Source organism: Anabas testudineus, chromosome 24 (genome assembly GCF_900324465.2).
Source record: "Anabas testudineus chromosome 24, fAnaTes1.2, whole genome shotgun sequence".
Taxonomy (NCBI): Eukaryota; Metazoa; Chordata; class Actinopteri; order Anabantiformes; family Anabantidae; genus Anabas; species Anabas testudineus.
In genome coordinates, this window is record NC_046632.1 from 4961627 (window position 1) to 4987500 (window position 25874).

A 25874-nucleotide genomic window follows, 5' to 3' on the forward strand; every position below is an offset into this window, starting at 1 on the left:
GTGGAGGTGTAGTTTCAGAGGAGTGTGCGTGTGCCACTACCCCCACACTTTGTGTTCACCCACACAAATGTGCAATGACTTTGATTTTCATCAACTCTGACATTCGCACACTCGTGAAACAAGTATGAACTGCGAGTTAACATTAACTGGCAGTGGAAGTGAGGAGGCCCTCACGAACGCAGCCAGGCACATCGCGGCTCAGCTCTGTAAGAATAGCATTTGAAGGGTCCACACCGGGTTGCTGTTAATAGGAAGAGATGGACATGGAGCTGTGGAAAACATTCAGCCGTACCGAGAACGACTGGATGATGACGGTCAGCGTGGAATCTACAGTGTGAGTTAGTCTGGAACTCGCTGAGCAGATGCCACTCTTAATATTTTCAACTTTAAACTTAAAATCCTTCCAGCTCCGAGGCTTTAATCAATTCAAATTCACCGACGCTTGCTTTGAGGATTCCAGTAGCGTGATATCGAATTGGGAATGAACTATATTTTCCATACTGTTCAGCAGTCTGGACAAATTTCTTGAAGACTCTGCAAGCAAAATTAAAAAAGGTCTGAAATGATCCCTCTTTCCTGGAAAGTCACCCCCCCCACACACACACATACATCTGTATGTTTCCTTGAAAAAATGTCACCCAGCAGATGAAATGTTAACCAGATGTTAAGCCGCCATTGGCAGAGGGTCGTCCTTTAACTCATAATAGCTCAATATCGCACAAGTTACGCCGCTGCTGCTCACATGTCTCAGCTGTATTTGCTTTAAGCTCTCTCAGTAAAGGCAAAGCTATCTCCACTGATTGTATAAGTCACTTGTTTCCGCAAGAGGATGGAAAAACATCATGATCACGTTGGAAAAACAACCATGACATTCCAAAGCTTTAACAGTTTATATTTGTGATTATCATACCTGTCTGTAATTTGGAGAAAATGGCTAATAATCAAAATATGTCTCGTGTGTACTTTTGCAATTGGATCACATACTCGGGAGATGAAGAGGTGCGTGTACATGTGCAAACTGTATTTTGCGGGATCAGTGCACAATGGATGAATGTAACTTTCTGTAAAAATCATTCATAACAACATGAAGAAGAAACGTAGGCACATGCTTTATGGATCTAAGAAAGTGATACATCAATTTGGTCCAGGTATAAGCCACATAAAAGTATAAGATCAGTCCACCTTCACTATACAACTGCTCTTGTCTTCAAAAATGCATACAATCCTGTATTTACATTATATACAGAGGTATAAAGTTTCCACTTTGAATGGCGCTGAGCCAGCAGGCTGCTGCTGTGAACACATCTGTGAAAATGAGATGCTTAAAACAAGGTGTAGCACACTTGCACCTTAATTTCAGACTGCACTGGGATCATTTGAAATAAACTTGATATAAAATTAAATATATAGAAAAAAAAGGATTTTATTCATTATTATAAGTGTATGTTCTATTATAACCAGTCCACTGGAATAGAAGGTGAGATGAAGTCCAGCTCATGTTTCAGTGACATTTGATATTCTCCAAAAACTGGAACCATAAAATCATCATGGCCGAAATTGTGAAAACAGCTGAACTTGGCCTGGAAACTGAAGCAGATACAGAATCCTGGAGCTTTCTGTTAAATGTCCAAACAGATCTGTCCACAAACACTTCAAGGCCTCCTCTCTCCCACCTGAACCTGTGCTGCTTTACTACCGTGAGCTGGTGTTTAGCTCACGTGTCCAGACTCTGGCTTTCTTCGGGTCTTGTCTGCTGGCTGACTGCTTGGTGTCCGGAGAACTTCTTCAGATGGATGGGCACCTCTTCCTGACCTCCGCTTCCCGCTTTTCTAACCTTTTCTTTATCTCTACGGACCTGAGATGTTCCACTGCTGCCCTTCGATGACACTGTCTGGCCTCTGAACAGCTGTGCTCGCTTCTGACACAGGCCCACCTTACTGAGCAGGATGAATATGTCGCCCCTGAAGGCCTTAGTGAAGATGGCGTAGAGAAATGGGTTGGCACAGGAATTGAGCGGATAGAAGAGCACCAATAAGATCTTGGAGTTGGAGACAGTGATGAGTGGCTGATCCAACACGGCTGACATGGCGTAGAAGGAGATGGGCGCCATGCACAAGAAGTCAGTGAAGATGAGGACAGCCATGCGCTTGGCAATGTTGGTATCCTTAGATCCAGAGCGGTAGTGAGGGTTGTGCACTGCGCAGTAGATCTTGAAGTAGCAAGCGCAGATAATAAAAAAGGCCAGGATGTTGAGGACCAGCACTGTCAAGATGTAGACCTGCGCCAAAGTGGACTGGGTGTCCATCGGGAGGCAGATACTGACCTTCTGGTAACTGCTCACCCCAACAAGTGGAAGCAGAGCCAGGATGAGGCAGAAAATCCAGCCGCCTAGCATCACGGCTGCTGCATGGTGCAGATGCAGCTTACGGTCCAGCCGCATAGCAAAGGTGATAGCGTACCACCTCTCAAGAGTGATCACTGTCAACGTGTAGACAGACAGTTCACTGGCAAAGACTGTAAAGAACCCCGCAAGTCCACAGCCAGGACCTGTCTGCCAGTCTATGGCGTGGTTGAAGTACTCGGCTCGTGTGTGCAGGTCCACAGAGGCGATCAGCAGCAGATAAATGCCCATGCACAGATCTGCAAAGGCCAGGTGACACATGAGGAAGCGAGAGACCGAGAGCTTGTAGTGGCTGGTGAGCAGCACGAGGAGCACCACCACGTTTCCCAGAACAGCCAGCAGACTCACGAACCACACGGACACACGCAGGAAGCCAAAACCCATTATGTCCTCACAAGGATTGAACTCATCAGGCACTGGTGCGCACGCCACCTCCTCTCCCTCCTCACACACCACATAATCGTAACGACTGTCAAAGTCTTGGCTGGTGTCCTCCTGGGGGTTCTTGAGGGTCTCTCCAAAACCCACATCCTCATCGGGCTGGCCCCCAAAGTAGGCGTGGTAGTGGAGGCTGCCATGGAAGTCATCTCTCCTCCAGTCTTGATGGGACTCTCCATTGTGTGGCTCCTGGTCTTGGACTGTTTCCACCACACTGTCCTCTTGGAGAGAAGGCATGCGGAGGGGCCCCACAGAGCGTTTGTGATGCTGGTCGTAGAACGCAGTCAGGTTACATATGATGTACTCCAAAAAACTGAAAGAAGCACAAAAGTGTACATCACATCATTTATATATCCAGATGAAGAAGACGGATTATTACTCAAACATCTTCCTACAATAACATTAATGAGTGACACTAATTATGGCAGCACTGTAAGAGGTTCTACTGTAGGTAAACGTGTCACAGAGTTGACTCAGTCCCTGCCAACATCCACACCTATAAAGGCAGTTGAACCTTCTTTAAATGCACAGGCTACAAGAGGCTATGTGGTATTTGACGCTGCATTTGATACAGTACACTCTTCTGATGCATCCACTTGACCATCTTAAGCAGGTTTGATGAATGCAAATTGTTTGATGGCTGAAAGCTTACCCTCGTTTCTTTTTGAGGTTTTTGAAGCCGCAGCAGTGGCTGGGGTAGGTGAGGTTCGCTGTGGAGAGGTGCTTGAAGGTTTTGATTGGTGGCAGTTTCTTGAGGGCCCAGGCGTCGCGTGCCTTCAGCTCCCGGATTGAACCCATACCTATGGTTGGCAGTGAGCTGATCCCTGTCAGGGACACGTCACTGAAAGACACACCAGGAATGAAAGAGTTCAAGAAAAGAGATGATTTGTTACAGCTGGAGTCCAGCAGCAGGTTGCTGCCATGTCTACAAAGGTATTTTTCTAATCTTGCGTGCCTCCTTTCTCCACTGGGATGTTAAAACTTTTTCCCACAACAGCGAAACAAAGGTTCAAATCCAACATCTTTACAGTGCCGCTCCACTTCTCCAGACCATAGTTCATAGCATTTGTTTTCCCCCGGGATAATATTTCATCTTTATGGGCTGACAGGAGACAGTTGTGTGATCACAAGAACGTCTTTAGAGATACAGTACCTGCTGCTGAATAGGAGGTAAAAAAAAAAACCTGATTGTTTTGATTTCCCCATAAGCATTATTCAGGGAAGGCTATGTGACTGAATCACGCAGTAACATAAGGAGCGCTGAGGTCATAAATTGAGCTGAGCTACATCCCTGATATGGTAGATAACATGCAATTTTCTGCGTATCCTCATCCCATAATATTGCACTTATTGCATTCTAATAAATAATACTGAGCTCTGTGCTTTCGTCTGAGCGACTGAGCGAATGGCACGCAGAGCCTTTGAAACACTCATAGTAACAGAGGAGCTAGACTTGATGAGACCAGAGAGCTCAGTGATGGATTAAACAACACCCTCCATCTGTTTCCTAGAGTAAGCTCTCCTCTCCTTCATCATCTTTTAGCAATTACATGTGGTATTTCTTGAGCTAGGTCATCATGCCAAAACCAGCTCAACCTCATTGGGACGAAGACATGCAGGGGACAATCTCACCAACATCCTGTGTGATCCCATTATCAGGACATTCCGCTGTGCAGCTACAGACACGGCCTCCTTCCAGGGGCCGAGTACAGGCCGAGTTCTCTTTTGGTTTCTTTGGTTTCCAAACCCATTTTACCTCTAGGTCACTGATTAATTGAATTAAAGAAAAGAAACACAATCCAAACAATCTGCTCAGTTGTTCTGTTTTTGTCCCATTTGCTCTGCCCACTTCTCTGTCCTCAGCTCTCTTTCCCTCTCATGGGGCACATTGTGTAAGGCTGTAAAAAAAGAAACACAGACCCTGTGAGTGTCGGTCTGATTTTGTCATTCCCAGATGTTTAGCTCATGACCTCATGGAGGTGACCTCACTCAGGACATGTTCCTCAGTGGAGCAGAGGAAGAAGAGCTGCACACGAACCCCATTTACCTAACCGCTTAACAGCTAGGATCAGCGCCAGCAACCAGATAGCCGTGCTAAAGGATCCTAACACCTTTAAAAACAGGGCCTGAAATGTTCAAATCTTGACAACGACAAAAACGACGTCAGCATCAGAGCAAATGTGTCGAGCGTCTCCCTCACACGCTTGCGCACAATTCGTGTCAGGTTTCCTGGTCAAAGACGCAGCTGTGGAGGAATGATTTTACTCTTTGATGACATGCTATCCAATTTCACAGACATTTCTCATCCAGTCTGCACGTTATGAATGAGGAAACTTGACATGGTGTGAATAATGTAATTACCAAAATAGGCCTGATATTTATTGACACTTCCGAAAAGTCTTCCCACACAGACAATGGAAATGCAGTGATCACTTAAAAAAAAGGGTTATGTTTTCATAAAAGCCTGAAAATGATCAGAAACTTTGAGGATTTAGAAACATTTAGAATTGTTAGTTTATGATGTGAAAAAAGAAGGAATACTTCTGCTCTATGGATCCAAAATCTAATTTGTGGCATAGACAATGTTAACTCCTTTGTACAAAAGGTCAGATGTCCCTGAGATCCTTTCACATTCAGAGGAAAACTAGATAGATTGATCTACTCGCTAGAGACCCGTGCAAGTAAATCAACTTGTCTGATATAAATGTGGCTGTGCCTCAAGTTTCCAGCAGAGCAATGCTGACTAAGTAGTATTGTGATAGTGGGAAACATCACACAACTCTACAAGCAAAGAGGGGGCTCTGTCAGCTTCAAATCATGTCCAGACTGAGAATTTCTAGAGGAACACTGCATGGCACTCTAACACGCTTTGTGGAAACTGGCTCCGTTTTGTCCAAAGCGTGATCGGGCAAACCAAAGGTGACCACACTTTGAGAAAGTCAATACATCAAGCTTTGTTCACTGAGAGGTGGAATAGATAGTAGCTGTCTCGGAGGATGAGTAGCACTCTCTAAACCACTTCTTGGGAAGAGAAACAAGGCCAAACACTAGAGACTGCTCTTCTGAGACTATTAAAAGAGAATTGTGTTGATCATTTAGTGAATTCTGTACCTATGATGAGGTTGCTTTTCTATTGCTCAGTAAATAAAGCTTGATCTTGCTCATGAATTGTGTTTAAATACAGTTGATGAGAGACTTTTCTTCCACTTTCAACCCTTTAGGTACTTACAGGAGCATGGGTCCGCTGATGGTCCCTGCAAAAGCCCTTTCATCCATCTTGGTCAAATACATGTTCCTGTGAAGGTCTCTGGACAGGAGAACACAAATGTAAGCTTGTTAAGAGAAAAGTTATCCTTCACATTTCAATCAGATTGACAGAGGTGAAGAACGGCATAATATTTCCCCAAGTCTCATTCAGCCACATTCCCGTGTTTATTTTCCCTCATTTCAGGGGTGAAACATGACAGGAAAAGGTCTCACTCACGCTGTTGATTCAAATTAGATACTATAAGATGTGATGGCGCACTTCTTAAACACACTGTACCCTCACTAAACATCTCCCTGAATCCCTTAAATCTAATAAGGATAATAGACCTGTGAGGGGTGTGTTTGTCTTGGTCAGACTGTGTTGGAATCAGTTCTCCCCTCAGAGCAGATAAGGAGCCAACATAAACACCCATGTGGTAAGACTCACTAGCCTCTGACCAATGGCTTAATTAGGGTCTTATAAGGACCTGGGCTTTGTGTAGGTGTTGTAAAAGAGGAGAGGGGTTTTGAATTAATATCAGTAATAGCTCATATCCTCGGCATTTTGGACGAGGAATGACAAGAAGAGGAATAAATACTGTGACAAACGAGAAAAAGGAAGAAGTGCTCACCTGTTATCCTCTCATTGACTCATTGCAAGACAGTAAATCCATAAATAACAACACTACTCCCTTGTTTCAATGCACTGAAACTGTTCAGTCATTAACGCTAGTTATTAGTTTGACATTATGGGAGATGCTTGTATTTATTTTCTTATTGAGAATTAGATCACAGGGTTTGTACAACTTTTATATCTGACAGATATGTAGGTGGTGTAAAGGGAGGAAACAGGTGGAAACAGACAGAAATCCTTTTTCCCACACAGTTGTTTATGTATTAAACAAGCAAGCTATAATGTTAGCAACACGTTGATGTGCTGGTTAAAATACAATTACATAATATTCCAATTAGTCATTTAATTCAATTAACTGTACTCTACTTGTTCATTTACGTTTCTGCTACTTAATACTGCAGCTTTACTGCATTTCAGAGACAGAGCTCATATTTGTACTACTTGTCCATTCTTCTTCAGAGTATTTCCTAATACTGTGACACTATAAAAATAAACATAAATACTATTAACCTACACTTGATCTAGCTTGGTCCCATTGAAGGCATGATGTTGGATTTCTCTGAAGCCATTTCCATACAGCATCCTGGAATAAAAGGTTAAAGAAGAAAATAGCACTGATTAGAATAATTCTCTTTAGGTTTAAGAACCAATCTGCCGAAAAAAACACTTTAAATTTCTCTGCAATGACCGAGATAAATGGGATCTTCCTATTTCACATTTCATGGTGAGGCGTCTGTGCAGTCGTTTCACTGTGTGTCAAACTGTGATCCCTCTTCCCTCTCTCCCAAATCTAAATACATATGTTTGTGTTGTGTGTGTGAACTCTTGAACTTGTTGCTATCTTTGTAAGATTCAAGTGAGATCAGACTGAGGACATATTTTCAAGGTGAGGTCATCGTGGCTGATCCCCACTTCCTCCAGTTGCTATTTTAGGATTTGGGTTGAATTAAGGGACAAAGAACAATACAAGTGTTGTAGCTGTCACTATGTATTTACAGCAGCACTAGTATTAGCTGTTTATTTGCAGTATTTTTTATGTATATATCATGTATTTATGATATCTCACACTGTCAGCACATCGCTGGTGATGCCACGGAATGAGTTGGCTGGGATCTCAGTGATGTAGGGATGGTCCACAACTTCCCTGCAAATGAAAACACCAGATACACAGAAAATTAAGTTGTGTTGTAAATAAGTAGTGTTGATGAATGTGTTCTCAGATTCTTATTGACTCAAATACAACGATGTACAAACTTGGACAAAGGACACACCCTGCTAACATGCAATGAAATGTATTAGGGAAGTGGTCTCAGTTGCAGAATTTCTCAAAATTGACACCACATTTTCCATAATTCCTGCAAATCAATACTCGTTTTAATTCAAGTTTTTTTTATTGTGTTATCATTCCTTGTACATTGTCAAACCTGTGAAAACCATGGTGGAAGAAGAAATGAAATTAGGACAGTGTTTGTCAAACAACTTTGTAGCCTATCAAATGAGTCCCTTTCCCTGACATATACAGTACTGTGCAAAAGTCTTAGCTTTGTTTTTTTACCAATGCAATAATGACCATATTTATTGATTTCTTCATTTCATTCTCATTCATTCTTTCATTTGATTCTCTCAATTTACATTAGAGTAACTAGAAACACCTGGCTGCTCTCTTTCCACAACAAAACATTCCTGGTCAAGCTTCTTCACACTACGAAAGAATCAACGTGGCCTCCATATGAAGCTGTCAGATGCTGAACAAGGTCCTTGCTGGACTTCTGGTGTAAATATTCTCTAGTAATCTATTCTAACAATGAGACTAAGAAATACAAAAAAATCTAATGGTGGCCTAAGACTTGTGCACAGTTCTGTATGTATCAATTTTAAACTCAAACAAATACATCAAACAAAGCAACAACAGTTAGGATTTACGGAAAACAAGACACAATATGTTTTTTAAAAATATGTTAGGATGTATCCACCTATAACATAGAACCTGAAAAATACCCATATAACATAAATCATTCAAAGACATAAAGTGGAACATTACACCAGTTATTTCGACCGGTTCCTTCAGACGTCAGGTTACTTACAATATGAAGTTCATGTCATTAGAGTGGATATTGGTCAAATCAGGAAAGAAAGTCAGGCCTGTGTTGAAAATCCCCCTGATGGCACAGTGATAGAAACAGTAAGCATACACAGCCGACACAACAGAGAGTACAGTGGTGCCTTTTAAGACATAAGATATACACATAACTCTGTTATTATTATCCTGTGGAATTATCCTATATTAGACAACTGTGCCATGCAAAACAATACTAAACATTGCTATTATAAAAACAGCACCAGAGGGATTCATCTTCTCAGGCCAAATATGAATAGAGTAGAGTCATCATCATCTACTCTCAGAGAGTGCAGTGTTGTCTTCAAATTCAGCCACTGTAACATTATTAAATTCAGTTGACTTGCTCATAATACACATACAATACTATGAATACATTATTTTAAAGGTACCTTGCTAGTTAATTTTAAGTGACCATGATGTTGTCATTGTATTAAAAAATAGTGTGAGCTTAAAACAAAGGACAAACAATGAATATACCTACAGGTATTTGAGGTTTGGGAGATTCTTAAAGGCTTCTGGGTCGACGTAGGTCAGCCTCTTTGCATTACGTATCTCTCTGGAAGAATAAAGAAAAAAAACTTGCTATACACTTCGGACTTAAATGCTCATGGATAGCATAAGAAAAGAACTGCCATGTCATGAGTGTCATGGCCACTACAAGGTTATTCAAAAACACACACTTCACAGTTGCTCAAACTTGCTGGAAGAACAGGACAAAGTGGATGCCAGTGTGCAAGAGTAAGGAAACTCAGTAGAGGCAGCCAGGGCCGGAAGTAGGCTCCAATTAGTGTTTCATTAGTGTGTTTATTCTGGTCCGCCCTGGGTGGACCGAACACCTCTCTCTGCCGTCTGAAGCCATGTGGTGCTGTGGATTGTGTGTCCTGGCCCTTCTTCACACACCTGGCAAACCACAGTGGGATCAGCAGACAGACGTGGTTGGGTGACTAGAAGTCTCTGGGGGTTAGGGTTCATCTTCTCTATGCTGGGGTGTTTTAAAAAGTATTGCTTAAACCAAATAGTCAATCAAACAGTGTAATTTTTTTTTTTTTCTGCTGCTACAAAAAGGTTTGCGCTCTTTCGCAAAAAAAGCCAAAGTAAACAGAACCCTCATCAAAAAAGTTGGAGAAGATGTGCACACTGATAAACAGAACGACAGAAAAGAGATTGTTCAAATAGAAAAACTAATTTGTTTCTTGTTTAAAAATGCAACAAAATGTGAAAAATATGAAAGTTGCAGGGTGTGAATCCAAAACAATCAGCTGAAAGATACAAAAACGTTCTGTGTCACTGAGTTTAACAACATAGATAATTGTGTTTGTCTGAGATAGTACATTAGGCATTAGTTCTGTTGTAAGTATAAATTATGAAAGCATAATATAAGCATTTTCTAATATATTTACTACACGATTCATTTTCAATGCATGATCCAAAGAAGATGCATCCTTCCATATGTATAGATTAAATTAGATCATTATTGCAATGTATAGTTTGCTTATAAAGCAGCAACACTAAGATTTATCTACACTCCAGCATTTTACAAATGTGCATATGCACTTCCCTAAAAACCCATGAATGCTTGAAATTGGTGCTTTCCTTTGAGGGTGCCACAATACTAACTCTTCTCTTCTCACAGCTCTTTCTGAATTCTCAGCACAGACTGCAGTCTTACATAGATCCACAGCTGCTGTCGGCCCGAAGCAGCCAACAGGAAACAGAGCATTAATTTGTGTCTGACCCTGAAGGAAACCTGAGAGAGATGCCATTATCTGATGTATGGCACTACACCACACCAATCAGTGGCAAATAGGCCCCGGAGATCCAAAATACACTCCCCAGAACACAGATACAACCCTCAGCTAGCGGTTTGAATTATTGTTTCTGTCTGTCTTTTGATTCCTGGAATTAGGCGGCTAACACGGAAAGGCTACAAGGAGGGATAATTAAGACAGAAAATGACAGCCAAATGATACACACACATGCATCAAGCGATGTCAAATTAATATCTGTAGCAGTTAATCATAGTTACTGTCTCGAACCGCTTCACATGCCCACATTTTACACAGTAACTAAAAAGTGGAAACAAATTGCATACACAAGCTGCTGTGTTACAGGATGCCGTAACTTGGAACAAATCATTCACACAGGCAGGAAGTCTTGAAGTAATATATGAAGTGCTAGGAGGTGTTCTGCTGGAAAGTGTGTGGTCCACCCAGAGACACAGCCATAAATCTCTATCCCATAATTGAGAAGAGAGTGCACCTTGCTGGACTTTTTCCCCCATGAGCTGCAGGAGCATGAAGAATACTGGCTGTTGTTCAGTCGCTTTGCTCTAACATCCTTACTAGACCAGGTTCAGCAATAATGCACCAGATACATCCAGATAATGAGTTATTTCATTTGGCTGAATTGTTTCTTATCTGCATTTAGTAGTCCCTCCGCAGGGTTATTATTGCAATCTCATGAACTGGCAAAACTGCTCTGTGCCACTCTGGTGAGGTGGTGTGAGACGGGGGAGAGAAATAAGCTTCAAATGAGTTTCCTCCTTGCTTCTATTTGCTGTAGGCAAGGTTCAAAATTAAGCATTTTTCTCTCTAGTGAACAATAAAGTAATCAATAAGGATCAATACTTAGCTTGCCCTTCTCCTTTAGTTACTCACATGTGAGTGATTTTCCTCAGGCTGTGGAACGAGTGCCTTTCCAGCCTCTGCAGCGTCACATCAACCGATATATATCTGCGAGAAATAAGCAGAGCTTATACCAAATCTAATATACATGTTAATCATCTGTATGACTGAGAATGAAAGTACAGTGGTGCCACTGTGCAAGCAAAGGATCCGTCTTTACAGGTTTCAAGTGTGTGGTGTGTGATCAGAAAGCCTGCAACCATTTCCTGAATTTATCAAGTCTCAGGACATTTGACAGGTATTCACCTCACATATGCATTACCTAGTCAGTCATGCTGGTTGTTATTTCTTGGTAACAAGTATGCTCTTTAAATAAACCAAAAATGTTGCTCGGGATTAAGCTTAAAATGACCTACTTAGTGGGAGAAAATGCATAAAACTAATTCAGTTTACCTAAAGTTAAAGAGCATGTATCTGAGAATCAGCTTCATATGAAACAATGAGGCTCTGTTCACTTGAGGCTGCTTACAGAAAACAGCTCATCCACCACCGTCACGCATGACTTGGACGCAGACGCTGGACTCAGCGGCTGAGGATCAAGGCTCAAGTGTATATTTTACCTTTACACAGATCCTCTACCTCTACTGGGAGTCTAAAATCACTACACACCCAAAAGGCTCTGTTGGAATCCTCGGCCAATGTCCAAGCCGTGCTGCGGTTGAGGAACCAACATTCCTACCAAAGGAACGCGTTCCCACTTCCAGCTGTGATTAGGAGCCAGCAGTGATACTAAACAGAGAGCACATCATCTGCTTGGGTGGGAGACAAATAACAAAGGGGTTGGCAGTTTTGAACTAGGATAGATTCACACTTTCTAAGCAACTGAACTGAAGTAACTGAAAGGCAACAGGTGGATGAGAGCAACTCTGAAGTGTTTCTGTGGCAGTTCACGAAAAGCGTACACGTATTGAACAGAGTCATACTTCCACTCACATCCTCGAGATGTTGTCCATGTTGGAAAAGGCATCAGGCGGCACGGATGACAGACGGGTCTCAAAAAGCCATCTGGTTGAAAAACAAAGATGGGACAGGATGAGATCAATATACTTCAAGTTCTTAAACCAAACAAGTAGCTAGAGTGAGCACAGAGTTTGTTTAATTAGCGTGGCTTAGCATAAAGACTGGGCATGCATCTTGAATATGCAAATTATCTTAATATATTGACGTTCAATTAGAAATTCTCGCTCAAGACTGTTTCTCTGCAATGAAAAAAGTGATTTTATTATCAGAAGATACATTGCACACACATATTTTTGTCTTTATACTGTATTATTCCAATCATTTCTAAACTAAATGATCTATAGGGAACAGTGAAAGAGAAGTGAGCAGGTGGGACAGTAAACACAGGGGATCACAGTCTATCTAAGACACTGAAACAGACTGGACCTGAGCTGGCAGCCAAATCAAACAATGTCTGGGTGTGTTTAGGATAATAAGCTATGAGATGCCTTACATGTTAGCACAAGATATTTTTGTGACATACAGCATTTTCTCATTATGTAATACCTATGTTTGCCAGTTCTACAAGAAACGTCTCTCGTGATTTCCAATAACAAATGCAGTGAGCTCATTTTTCTCCTAATAATATAAATATTTTGTTAAGAAACGTATTCAAATGTGAAAGGTCAATTATTGCCTTGAGAGACTGTTAATGGAAGAATGAAGAATGGACATACCTTAACTCCACAGCTTCCTTCAACGTGTTTATCAATCATATGCGTTATGCTAATGAGATAAATGTATATGTTTATGTTTAATAATTGTTACGCTAAGCAAGTTCTCATGTCTGTATGTCATAATAATATGAAAATGATCCTGTCACAGTGTGGGGAAATGGGTTTTATTTTTATGTTGTTGTTGTAAAAACTTCAATTGGACTTTTATTTCAATATTTCAAACACAAGCCTTTTTGTGTAAAAGGAAGAGTAATTGTTTAAATAAAATTTAAGATGTATTAGATGAGAAAATCAATATCACTATTAAGTTTGTTAAAAATGTATCTAGTTTAAATAAATTCCCAAAGAGTAAAGTGTGCATGCAGACATTTGGACATGAGCACATGAGCATATCTCCCAGAATGAAGAACATTTCATTGTGTTCAGTACATTGTGGGCCCTTTCCTCCTTGATCTCGCTCGTGAAAATGTGGCATTTCTTTCCTTTGGTCTTGCAACAGATTTTGTTGTGGTAGATCTAGGAAGCACAACATAATAGCAGAAAAAAAGAGATGGTGGAGATGGTATCCACATGTGTTGATGTCAAGTTGTACGCCTGGCCCGGCCCACCCTGCACTAGGATGCACACTATTAGTTTGTTCCACCGCATCCTGTCTCAACTAGCAACAATGCCCACGTGTCCGTTTGCAGGCAGGTATAAAAAGCAGCTCAGCCAAAGCCACCGTCTTCAGGGGAACAATAGGCTAATTCAGAGGCTGCAGACCTGGCCCAGGAGTCTGAATCACGCTCACATGTGAGGGGAGGTCAGTCACCAAGTAGACATGGGACCACAGCACCCTGCGCAGGCTCTGACAAACTCAAACAAACAAGAGGGACACAGAGCAGAACCTGACACCGAACACCCCCGTCAGAACCGCACTATTTCGCTGCCCTGCTCAAACCCAAATAGCCGGCATGCACTTTTTCACTCACGGATGCAGAGAGCAGAGCAGCGAGCCCATCTCGCAGGCTTAAGGAGAAAATTACTCCCTCAATTTGTCATTTTGGATAGAAACCCAAGAAAACAAACAGGTTGGGAATTGAGTTTGAAGTGGGGAGAAGCCACATAATTTATAATAGTGTCAGCACTGGATTGTCAACATATGTGTGTTTACTATGGGCTCGCTCTCATTTTGATGTGTAACGGCCTGTGGTGACTGATTGGGTCAGTTACATATTCTGAAGCAGATTTCAACAACAGAGTTAAGAGAAAAAAGAAGCAGTCAGCACATGAAATGTGCAGTAGTTAATCTGCAGATTTTTTGTTTTAGGTATTCTACAAGAATATGTTCCTATTCGTTTTCTCTTAAACGCACAGGGTAATCACTGTAGAATGTGAAGTAATAGCAGCAATTTCCATAACACAATCCATCGCTAGAATTAATAGCAGGAGAGACCATCAGTATTTCCAATAATCTCTGCTACAGCTCATCATGTTCAGTGTCCCACTTCTTATTTACAATTAATCCCAGTGCTCATCTGTTACCATTCAGGAAACAGCATTAGGCTCTCACTCCTCAGACAGTTTTATTAGATGAGAGGTCGGGGGACAGCGAATATCACAAGTTATCACATGTTTTAACTACAATTCAAACCTTCTGAGGTTTCTAAAAGGTTGGGACTGCAGTGTTTCCAGCCTGCCCCCCTCTTTCCCTTGAAGTCTTTTTTCCTCTTAATTATTCTCAAATGGAACCCTGTGGGTGTTTGAGAAATGTGCTGCAAAAGGTAAATATTGCATTTGAATGCATCATCCAGACGCAGCCGGGACTCACGCTACGCAGACTTTCGAGCGTGTCTGTGCTTTCCTTTCCACCTCTCGGAGTCCCAGTGACACATGGACTAACCCTGACTTGAAAAGACCTTTTTAACGCAGCCTGTTTGTTAATAACAGATTTAGGGCAGAAGGTTAGACATTTCCAAAATAAGTACACTGAGTCAAAAAAACAATTCCAGTGAGCAAATCTACACCAGTGGTTTAGGTTAGGTAAATATGCTAATTTGCTTTCTGGCCGAGAATTAGACGAGAATACTGGTAACTCCCTTGTTCACTGCTCACACTGTTGTTCAGGAGTTTATGTTCTCCCAGTCTTTGTGCCAAGCTATGCCAACCAGGTACTAGCTTCTGGTGAAGCTCAGAAAGCAGGCGATATTGCACAAAATGCGTTTTCGCATGCCAAAAGTGGAATTTAGATCATGCCAAAAAGAAGTGGAGCAGCTAGAGTATACACTGTGGCTGTGCAAGTTGTCAAGTGTCAATAATCTCATAATCTCATGCATTTTTCATCAGGACAAACTAATAGGTCAAAACATAGCTTCTTGGCAGAGGAAATAAGACACAAGACAAAACGCCAATAGCAGAAAACAACTGACAGTCAGACTTAGTCAGAGTCAGTGCAAATAGACCCCACTGGTCTGCACAGGGCAGCAGGGTCATTCATTCTTCACTGTGTGTACAACAAAATCAAACGTCCTTACGCCTCATCTGCTAGAACATCCCCCTCAATGCACAGTCTATTTTAGGGTTATTTGGCCGGTATTTTTATCGGGGTGGTGACAGGACAGTGCTTGGTCGAATGCTTTCATGTCTTTCTATCCTCCTGGAGGGCTCTGGGTAAACCCCGGGGCAGGAATGTGAGGAAATAGTAGGGGACAACATGTGGACACGTGAATTGGAGCAGTGATCTGGGAGATAATTTTATGTGATGGGTGCTGCTGGAGGCAACGCAAAGTGGTGTTTGAGATCGAAGGACTGGTGGGATGTTCCAGTAAACTGTAAGAAAGGAATGAGGATTATCACAGCACAGTTCGAAACCTTCTCCTTAGCGGAGTTAGCGAGCCCCGTGTCTGTGCTTTAAAGGAATTTTGTGTAGGAGTGAAGTGTCAAACTCATTCTTCGCATTACAGTTTGAAAATCATGCCCATGTGCTTCCATTATAGTTCATTAGAAGTGTTTGATTGGACAAATTGAGAGTGCAGTATCCAGAAGTGTCCCACAGTTTGACACTTCTGGATACTGCACTAATATAGAAGCATATTTCTGGCTCTTCACCTGTGACTAAATGTATATTCAATATTTATTTAAAATTTAATTTAAAAACCGAATATTTGAAATATTAGGAGAGGTGCCAACTTTGGTTATTATATTTGTACACTGTCACACGGCATCTCATTTATCCTGCGAGAGCAAGAAATCCCCCTTCAAACTCTATGTTTCCACATCTCCCATAGAGTCTTTCTGAAGGGCATGTGTTCACGTCACTCAAAGCCACAGCAAAACATTTGCTCCCTATTGCATAATTTTTGCCCTATTCTCATCCAATTTAGGATGTGTCAAAGCTCTGCTATATTTTTCAGAGATTACCTTGATAAATTGAAGTTTGTTGGCTCCCAGGATTCGTGACAGATGTTTTGGGGTGTCAGATAACAAGATGACCACAAATCAACTGTTGGTTGGGATTTTTTTTTTGTGGTTGTTTTTTGTTTGGTTTTTATTTTTTACATTCCTGTTACTTTAATGAACCAATGCTGACATAGTCTTGATAAAAAAAAAATCCTCTGCTCCACTCCAGTGCATTTTACAAAAAGTGTTTTTGATTCCTTCATTAGATTTATCATAAATTTAGAATATGAGCGCTGCTGTGAAGCCCTTGCTCGTCTGCTTTTCAGTCCTTGTTGTTTGTCATTAAATGTAATTTGATTTTGAAGACTCTGGGGCTCTCTGAAACCATCATGGCCATATTCTACCATTTCTCACATTTTGGATCAAACTATTATTTCAACAGAAATCAACACGAGTAAGAAAAAAATATATTACACAAATATTTAATGTATAAACTAATCTGCTTTATGTGAGGAGATATAGTTTGTAGGATGTGTAAACACTACATTTTCTCTCCTTTTCATGTCTTCTCTGTTGTAGCAGTCTATCCCGCAGCCCAAACTCAGTGGACTGGACATCAGATTTCTGGACTTCTTCTCCCCACTGTTATCTCCGTCTCTATCTTTTCCTCCACCCATTCAAATCTCTCATTACAGCAAAATGACTTAGGGAACGAACTACATCAATAATACATCTTAAAGTGCTGGAATATGGTGTTCGAAAGTAAAAGGTTATACGATTCCACTCTGTATTTCAGCTGCTCAGTTACATTTGTACTTTACTGTTGCCTATCACTACACCCACCAGGTAACAAAGGTGGGTTAATGCTTCATCAGTCTTTTCATACTTATATTAACTATTCATTGCTCTCACATTATTACCATATTAAAATGCCTGCAAGTTAATATAATATAAGTTTAAAGTTGTTTTTTTTTTTTTTTTACATCAAATCGAGAATTAAAAAAAGAAAATCACACTGACAACTTTGAAACTTGTTAGTAAAACTACAATAGATTAAAATGATAGTGCACCTTAAAATGGAATAACTATTAACATCCCAGGCACCCCCACCTCCTCCCTTGGGAACACTTTGTAGGAATATTCGTGATACTATAATGGTTTTTCCTCGGGGTTAAAAGCACTTCACATTGAAAATACATGAAAAAACCATAAACCCCTGCAGGATCCCTTTTACAGATGCGTTTCATTTTATCTGCACGCCTACTTACAGCGTCTCCGTGCTTGCTGGAAACCTGGGCAGAATATCAATGTCAAAGCAGGAGATGGTGCGACTCCTCCACTCGGAGCACTCGCAGACCGCGGGGCAGGAGTCAGGCTGCGGCGCGGCGCTGACGGGAAGAGCGGCGAGCGTCAACAGGGCGCAGGCTACCAGCTGCATGCCGGAGAGATGCTGGCTGTCAGAGAGGCTTCAGAAATAAGAATAAAATAAAAACAAAATAAAGATCCAGGTCTGACTTCTGGGTCTCCACGTGGTCTTTTTCCTCACGTCCACAATAACAAATACACATAGATCAGCTGGAGTGAAGTTGTCCTCAATAGATGATGATGTTTGTTTGTTTGTTTGTTTGTTTGTTTGCTGTGGGGCCCGGTGCTGTGTTCAAGGAACCCGGGAGTCTGAGGGTGAAGCAGTGAAGGTGGAGATGCTGCAGGACGGACAGCAGCAGCTCTGTGGTGGGTTTGGAGGTGGTCTACAACTTCAGGGGAGGGTGGACTTCTGAGGCACTCTTGTGTCAGACTGCAGAATAATCCTTCTGCTCACTCTCTGGGTTTTGTTCATTTCAGTGAAGTCCAGACATTTATAGACCACACTGTCTAAATATGTTTCCATACTGTTTACAGTCTAATTCTGCATTTGTTGTTTTCTGAAACTCATATTTCTCTTTTGTGAGTGATAAAGTTTGTTTTTTTTTTTAACTCTTTTTCTCCTCTCTTGTCTTTTTCACTGACATGTTTGTCTTATAACTCTTGACAAAACTTTAGATTTGGTTTCTTGTTCGTCAATCTTCGTTTCTCTTATTACTGAAGAGCGGCAGTCCTGGCGCAAACTCGTGCCTCTGGACAATGTAGTCCTCATGTAATAACTCCCCGCACCGCTCCACTGTGGACAGCCTACAGTTCCCGGCGTCCCGTGGAGCAGCTGCTGTCTGTTGTTTTCCTACTGAGACGCGGCTAGTTCAAGTTGCCATAGCACGGTGAAGCTGTGGGTGTTTCTTCTGTTAGCTAGCACTCTTAAAGCGAAGACATAACTAGTCCGGTGCAACGTAATTATAGTGTTAGCATGCAGTTGTTCTTTTCCCACTGTACATATGCAACATTTTGCTGTTTTTACGGTATTAGCACAAAGCTAAATTAGTTGGCTAACGTTTGGATAGCTAGCTAGCTAAGGGTCCCAGCAGTTAACGCTAGTTGCCACTTGTTGCTAGCCAGGAGGAGCATCATTCACAACGATGTCCAGGACTGTGATTGACTGGGAAGGAAGTCGTTTGTATTCATGTGTTCATCTTTCTCTTCCGACTGGTTGTTAAGATAACGTTAACGATGACAAAGCTGACAAATATATCGATTGTAAAGAAAGTTCAAAGCTCTCCTGCTTCGTTTCTTAATCTGATTAACGTTGCAGTTAGTTAACAGCGTTTTCTGCAGACGACGCTTCTGCTGGTCAGTGTCGTATTTATCTAGTCAGCCGTCGTCCCTTTTGCACACTTGTATTGTCCCAAACTATGGACACATCCAGCGAATCAGATTCGTACGACAGGATGAGGGGACACAGGCCTCGGGGGCGTGAAGCCCACCGCAGACCTGGCCGGGACAGGGCCAGAACCAGGACCAGTGGGAACGGTGGCGATGATGAAGCAGCAGACATTTCCGAAAAGATTAACACCTTGGCAAACACTTTACAGGTACACTGCTGTATTCCACAAGGGAGACGTGTGTGCTCAGCTCCCAAGTTAAATTAAATAATGGTTAACAAATTGCTTTATTTTTGGCAGGACACCAGCAGAAACCTGACCAAAGTTGACCGGATGTTGGGTCAGTACAGGGAGCATACAGACGATCAGACTGAAGCCATGGCACTGGTGAGGCACATGTTGAGTTTATTCTTTTATGATAATATACTTATACCTTAAAGATGCAAATGACTTTGTGCACTAGCTCAGGGAAAACCTGGAGGAGTCGATTAGTCAGCTGCAGACACAGAGACTGAGCAGATCCAATGGTGTTCGAAGTGCTTCAGCTTCAGCTTCTACACTGCATACCAGTGATCTAGAGGCTTGCTCAGGATCAGGTACGAATAGATATAATTTGCTGCCAACTGTCTTCAGATTCTAGTTGTGAATTTGCACGGTAATTAAATGTAACGGTTCATAACACAAATAACATAAATACCAAATAACCATTTAGTGTACATCTTGGTTTTGTAAACAGTAATAAATTCCTGATTTATTAAAATGTTTCTGAAAACACTTTATAAAATCTGTACACTTTTTTCAGAGGGCCAGCGTTTTTACCCTACTTCTCCACTGAGGGACTACACAGGCACTCCAGGGAGGAGGAAGAGGTCTCAGTCTGCTGGTGTTCGCTTCAAAGATGCCAGCCTGACAGGAGAGGATGTAAGAATAAGAGACAAACCACCAATTAGTGCCAGTTGCTACTACATGTAGTTGCACAAGATTGTCACAAGAGGGCACACTAAGTCAGCAACGTAGGACATTTGTGATGCTCACCTTGATGAGTAAAAGAGGCTTGATACCATTTTATTTAAATTAGATATTGTTGATGTTAGTATTTTGCTTTGCTCTCAGTGGGAGGAGTCCAAACTAATTTTTTATTTAGTCTTTCAACAGTGTCAGTAAATGTGCATCTCTGTAAATGCAATGATGGGTACCTCTGCTGTGCTTTATCATCGTCTTATGTTTTGTATTCAGTATGGGTTTTTTGTGGCTGTCTCACATAGATTCATACTTTGCACCAATCCTTGAGGGATCTACGTTGTGACCAGCAGAGGCTGTCTGGTGACCTGGATAGAGAAATCCTCAGGAGGAATAGGTATCTGAGAAGAGGGACAAAGTATGAGGAACAAACTAGGATATATATGTATATACACACTGATGGTGAATGAACACGTTGTTCTGCAACATGTGTACTCCCATATCAAAGCTCTGGTTGTCTCACTGACTATTAGAATCAAAGCTCTGGAGCCCAAAACATTGTATTAGGGAAAGGACTGATTGGAAGCAAAAATCATTGTTTAAAGGCTGTTTGTCTTAGAGTTTATTAAAATAACGTACTACCTTACCTTGGTCTGTGTGACCTTAAATTTAATTTAGAAGTACAACTGTTTGAATAAGCTTTACTAATATAGAACTCCATACAGAGTGCCAAGGGATTCATACAGTCTTAGTCTTCTACATTATTTTTGACAAAATCGAGGTGTTTGTCGTCTGTCTAGACCAGTAGAGTTTATTGATCTTTTATATTCCATATTCACTGTACAGAAAAACAGTTTGCTTTGGCTTTGAAAATAAATGCATGGATTTCAGGTCTTTGAAATCTCCTTGATGAGGAAGTGATAAAGTGCCACAGGAGACTTAAAGAGACAGCACTGCAGTGTCAAAAGGCTGCAGAGCTTTCTCTCAACATGCATTAAAATTTGACATTTGAAGTTATTATCAGCATCCTCCCTGATGCTGCTGACCAGACCAAATTGATCCACCACCATTTTTCAACATCTGAAGCTGCATAATTATTTTTAGTGGCATCACATTATGCATTCACATTTTGATCAATGATGTCCTAGAATAGGATTTTTCAAAACGACTGAGAACTCTGCTGTGTAAATATATTCACTCTGCTGGATTTGTCTGTTTTTTATAGGTCTGAAATTGACACCAGGCGGGCGATGGAAAGCCTCACAGAGCACATGACAACTTCCCAGAGACAGGACTCAGTGAGTTGTGGCTGAATATTTCACTACCAATACTTCAAAAGTGCTTTCTAGCTCTGTGAATGTGAGGAGAAAAGTAGAGGCATCCAGAATTTAAGGGCATCATATCAGTTATTGGTGGATGAAAGCTGCTGGAATGTAAAAATATTTTTGTTTGCTGAATACAGACAAAGTGACAAATGGTTTCTACTTTCTAATACAACTCAAAAGAACTCTAACTTCCAGGCACATTGCTCCTCACTGCACCATCACTACAGTTACAAATATGCAGCTCCAAATGACAGCCAACATGTTTAATATTTTTTATCTAGTCACGCCTGTGGACGTGACTAGATAAAGGTATTAACTGTCCTATACAGGTGGATGTGATGCTTCCTGATTAGACAGGGAATTCTTGCATCGTGAATGTAATGCTTCCAGTCACTTCTAAAAGATATTTTTGTCATCCACCCTTTTAATTTCCTGTTGTCTCATTTATCATATCCTGCTGCCATTTCTGCAGCGGAGATGTTTGCGTGACCTGAAGCGTCCTCATTCTTACTGTCTGCAGGTGTCGTCTCGCGTAGAGCGGCGTCTGCAGGAGCTGGAGAGAGAGATGCACGCAGAGCAGAGGAGCACAGACAGAGAGAGACGGCCTGAGCAGCGTGTGGCCATGTCTGAGGAGCTGCAGGAGGTGACACTCCTCCCCAACTCATTTGCTGCAATCCCTCCATCCCACACCACCCTGTTGACAATCTAATGTTCTCTCACATTCAGAGAGAACACCAAATAATAATCTAGAGGCAACAAGAGACTATATGAAGGCACTTAAATTTGTTGAAGGCATGTAGACAAATAGGGCAAGATGAACATAACCATACATTATGAACATAACTGTACTTGGATTTACCTTATAGGTGACAACACACATTAATGCATACATACAAAAACATTTACAATAGACAAGGCTAAACATCACAAAAGACAAAAAGCTCTAAAGACACATCCTTCATACACACATATACTAAAAAAACAGCCAGCCAACATTAGACACAACACATTATATATATATTCAATATTATGTTTGCACTGATATTTCTCCAGTGGCCACATTTCAACTGTCTAACACAGTAGGTTCAGTCCCTCAAATCAGTTGGAAACATGTTGTAGCTAGAAACAGAAAAGGCTAATTGGCTAAGTAACCATTCCTTACTGTTTTATACAGTCCTTTTGCAGACAGTAGTGCTCGTTATGAGGTTTTCTTCACTAATTGGAAATGGCAAGATCAATAATTATTTTAAAAGCTATTAGCATTTTAGCACCAAAATTTTGCCAGCTTAAAAGTCTGTGTCTTAGTAAAACATCAGAATTAGGTTTAAGACCTTCAGAGCTTGATTGTATACTATCTCAGTGGGCTTGACAGCAGTTCTACAGTAGATGAAGAGCGGGAGAGAAGAGCAGGAAACCATTGCAGTCATAAAAAATGTACCAATACTGTCTCGTGCTACGAAGCACTCAAAGTATAATTTTTGTCCTTATTAGAGGCTTGGGTCTACAACATTCATGGTCCCCAGAAGAAGAATTCTACTGACTTTGTCTTTTGTCTAGTGCCACTGTAACTAAACATATGCACAACTAATGACATTCCCAGCTTAGACACAGCTTAGATTTTTGTGCTTAAGTAGCAAATGTGCAAAGAAAATGGCAAACATTACCTTATAAAAGAAGTTAGTTAATATTATCTGTAGACCTTTTTGTTTTCCTTTTCAGTTAAGGGCATACAATGACATGCAGAAAAGGTCCCCAATCGGTCTCAGATTTAGGACAGTGCATGTGCTCTAACCATTCAGCTATCATGGCGCCATTGTAGACTGCTTTTTTATTCTTGTTTTTCATGATCATACTGAGAAAAAAGTTAGCAGGACTTCATACATCAGGATGAATAAATGCCTGTTGGTTATTTCTGAGTAATAATACAGACCATTGACATTTACACATTTTATTACTGCTCAATTTTCCACAAAATTCTAAGGCATTCTGGCTGCTTGATAGGTTAAAGTGCAAGCTTGATGGTGTTAAAATGACTGCTGAAAGATTTTTAATTTCTTTTTTTTGTAGTTTCCCCTTACCTTGTGAAAAAGAGAAAATGTCACCCAAAACCACTAACTATAATTGGTGTGATTAGTAATCTTCCACACAATTAGATACAGTAATTTCTTACTTCAGTGGCAAGTGCTGTCCATCAGATACGCTTGAATACAATCACAGAACTTGCAAAAAAAAAAGCCAAATTTCTCCGTACTTGCTGGGTCACCGTTCCCATCTTTCTGAAGGGTTTCTTTCTAATGTACTGCTGTCCTCTTGTTCGCTAAAGCAGTCTTCCCACTGTGTCACCTAGCCCCCGTCCTTGGCTTTATGAGACTATAAAGCACACCTAGACAATTACTTTGATGCAGTGCAAATGGTTGCTAAGCAAGCAATTGCTACTTTCCTGTATTTGATGCCAATCATGTTTTTTTTTTTTTGTTTTGTTTTTTAGGTGCACATTTGTCTAAAAGCATTAATAGCTGAAAGAGCTGTGTCATTAGGTGCACATTAGTGATGCAGACTCATCGCTACATTCACTCCTAGATGCCCACAGTTTCAGTGAAGAAGACATTATCTTGTATTATTCCTCTCTTACATTGCACTTTGCATTTAGCAACAGAAATCATACAGATCTTCAGTATTATGTATTGTAAGCATAATTTGACATAACTGATCTGTTTATTTCTTGGTTGCTGGTGTGGAGGGACATTTTTTTGTCTATAAGCTAATCGGTGTCTTGGCATTGGTCGTTGTTACTCTAATGCTTGTTGCAGGTTCTTTTTAGACCACGGGGGGGCACTATGTAACTGTATCCATAGTCACAACCTTATGCGCTTGACTTTTCAACACACTATGAAATGATTGTAGTTACCAATTCATTTGCATCCCTCTCCTCCATAGTGCCCTAATGGGACACCAGCAGGGCCCGGGGTGATGGGAAATAATGCATTTGTCCAAAAATTAAGGGTAAATAAACAAGCATGAGGAAATGAAGAGGAAAATAATCTCTTTACTTCTAAAGAGCAGGAGAGGAGGGAGAGCAGAGGGCACATTTATTCCCCACTGATGGGCCCGCTGTGATGTGAATCAAATAGATGATGAGTCACTTGGGTAGATGTTATTGCTAGCAGCCGGTAATTCATCACCACAGCCTGCTCAGAATGAGTGGAATTGAGTGGGATCTAAGCTCTTGTACAAATCCACTATGATGCCAGTGTCTTGTTCCAAGAAGATGAGATGGGGGACTGCTGTGACGCAATAGCTCCTCTCATGTTACATTCTTACAGTACTCATAAATGTGTGTTTTGGCATTTATGTGATTTTTGTTTGTGTTTTGTAGACTTTAAGGAACCGCAAAGCTCAAAACTATGAGAGAGATGGCATAACAGCCAGGCTGCTAAAAACCGAGAGGGAGAAGTCCAAGGTAAATGAATTTTATAAAGAACCAAACATTATAATTATTGTTTGCTCTAGAAAAGTCCTGACTTCATTTTCCTGCACTATCTTACTAAAATTGGCTACATAGGTAGTAATTTTACTCAGACAAAGCATGTTAGCTGCAAATTACATTTCATAGTTGTTCTTTAACTCAACATGCAAAGTACTGTACATTCAAAACTTGTAGTTTATAGATGCTGTATTGAGACATCAGATGAGAACCTGTGCTGAGTCCTACATCAACCATGTATTGTCCTGACATTCTTGCTGTTATGCTCTCTATAGATGGAACAGGAGTTGGAGAGAGCTAGAATCCTATTGGAACAGTCAGAGGATAGCAGAGAGTCCCTTGTTCAACAGGTTTGTTTGTGTGTACAGCACACCAGTGAATATGCAGATGGACAGTAAATCCCATGAGACAAAACAGTAAGATGTAAAGAAACTTTTTAAGAAAACTTCAGAGTTGCTTTTCCAGTTGTAAGACAGATGTCTTTCTCTACATATGCTCACACGGCTGATAACCTCCAGGTGGACGACATGCGTGGTGAGCTGCTGAGGGCAAGGAAGGAGAAGACAGAGCTTCAGAGGGCCCGGTTGGAGACTTTTCAGCCCAGTGCTCAGCCACATGGCAGCCACACTGACAGGGAGGAGGGAAGAGGTGCACTGCGAGGGTCAGGTATTATAATTAGGTCTAGACTGGAAGTGAAGGAAACATAAAGTTTAGACGCAAGTGAAGCAGACAGATACGATTGCTATGCCAGCTCTGCAACCACAAATAGTTGGCATCAC

The 25874-nt window shown here is 41.2% G+C and overlaps 2 protein-coding genes across 3 annotated transcripts in view; one reads left to right on the forward strand and one right to left on the reverse strand.

Moving 5' to 3' along the window:
• Window positions 1-1672: 1672 nt before the first annotated feature.
• On the reverse strand, window positions 1673-18014 carry tshr (thyroid stimulating hormone receptor). The gene is made up of 10 exons (XM_026341426.1): window positions 17845-18014; window positions 12456-12527; window positions 11496-11570; window positions 9320-9394; window positions 8804-8878; window positions 7786-7863; window positions 7234-7302; window positions 6069-6146; window positions 3492-3680; window positions 1673-3152 (listed from the first exon to the last, which is right to left on the reverse strand). Exons 1-10 carry the CDS (start codon window positions 18012-18014, stop codon window positions 1715-1717), a joined length of 2319 nt encoding a protein of 772 aa, XP_026197211.1. The 3' UTR covers window positions 1673-1714.
• A 791-nt stretch (window positions 18015-18805) lies between these two features.
• LOC113149580 (centrosomal protein of 128 kDa) overlaps window positions 18806-25874 on the forward strand; it is a 37183-nt gene continuing 30114 nt past the window's right edge. For both annotated transcript variants that reach the window (XM_026341786.1, XM_026341787.1), the window contains exons 1-10: window positions 18806-19536; window positions 19627-19713; window positions 19790-19922; window positions 20129-20247; window positions 20592-20683; window positions 21512-21584; window positions 22132-22254; window positions 24988-25071; window positions 25371-25445; window positions 25614-25761. In XM_026341786.1, coding sequence (XP_026197571.1) covers window positions 19357-19536; window positions 19627-19713; window positions 19790-19922; window positions 20129-20247; window positions 20592-20683; window positions 21512-21584; window positions 22132-22254; window positions 24988-25071; window positions 25371-25445; window positions 25614-25761 — 1114 coding nt within the window. In that variant the 5' untranslated portion in view covers window positions 18806-19356. The remainder of the gene's footprint in view (window positions 19537-19626; window positions 19714-19789; window positions 19923-20128; window positions 20248-20591; window positions 20684-21511; window positions 21585-22131; window positions 22255-24987; window positions 25072-25370; window positions 25446-25613; window positions 25762-25874) is intronic.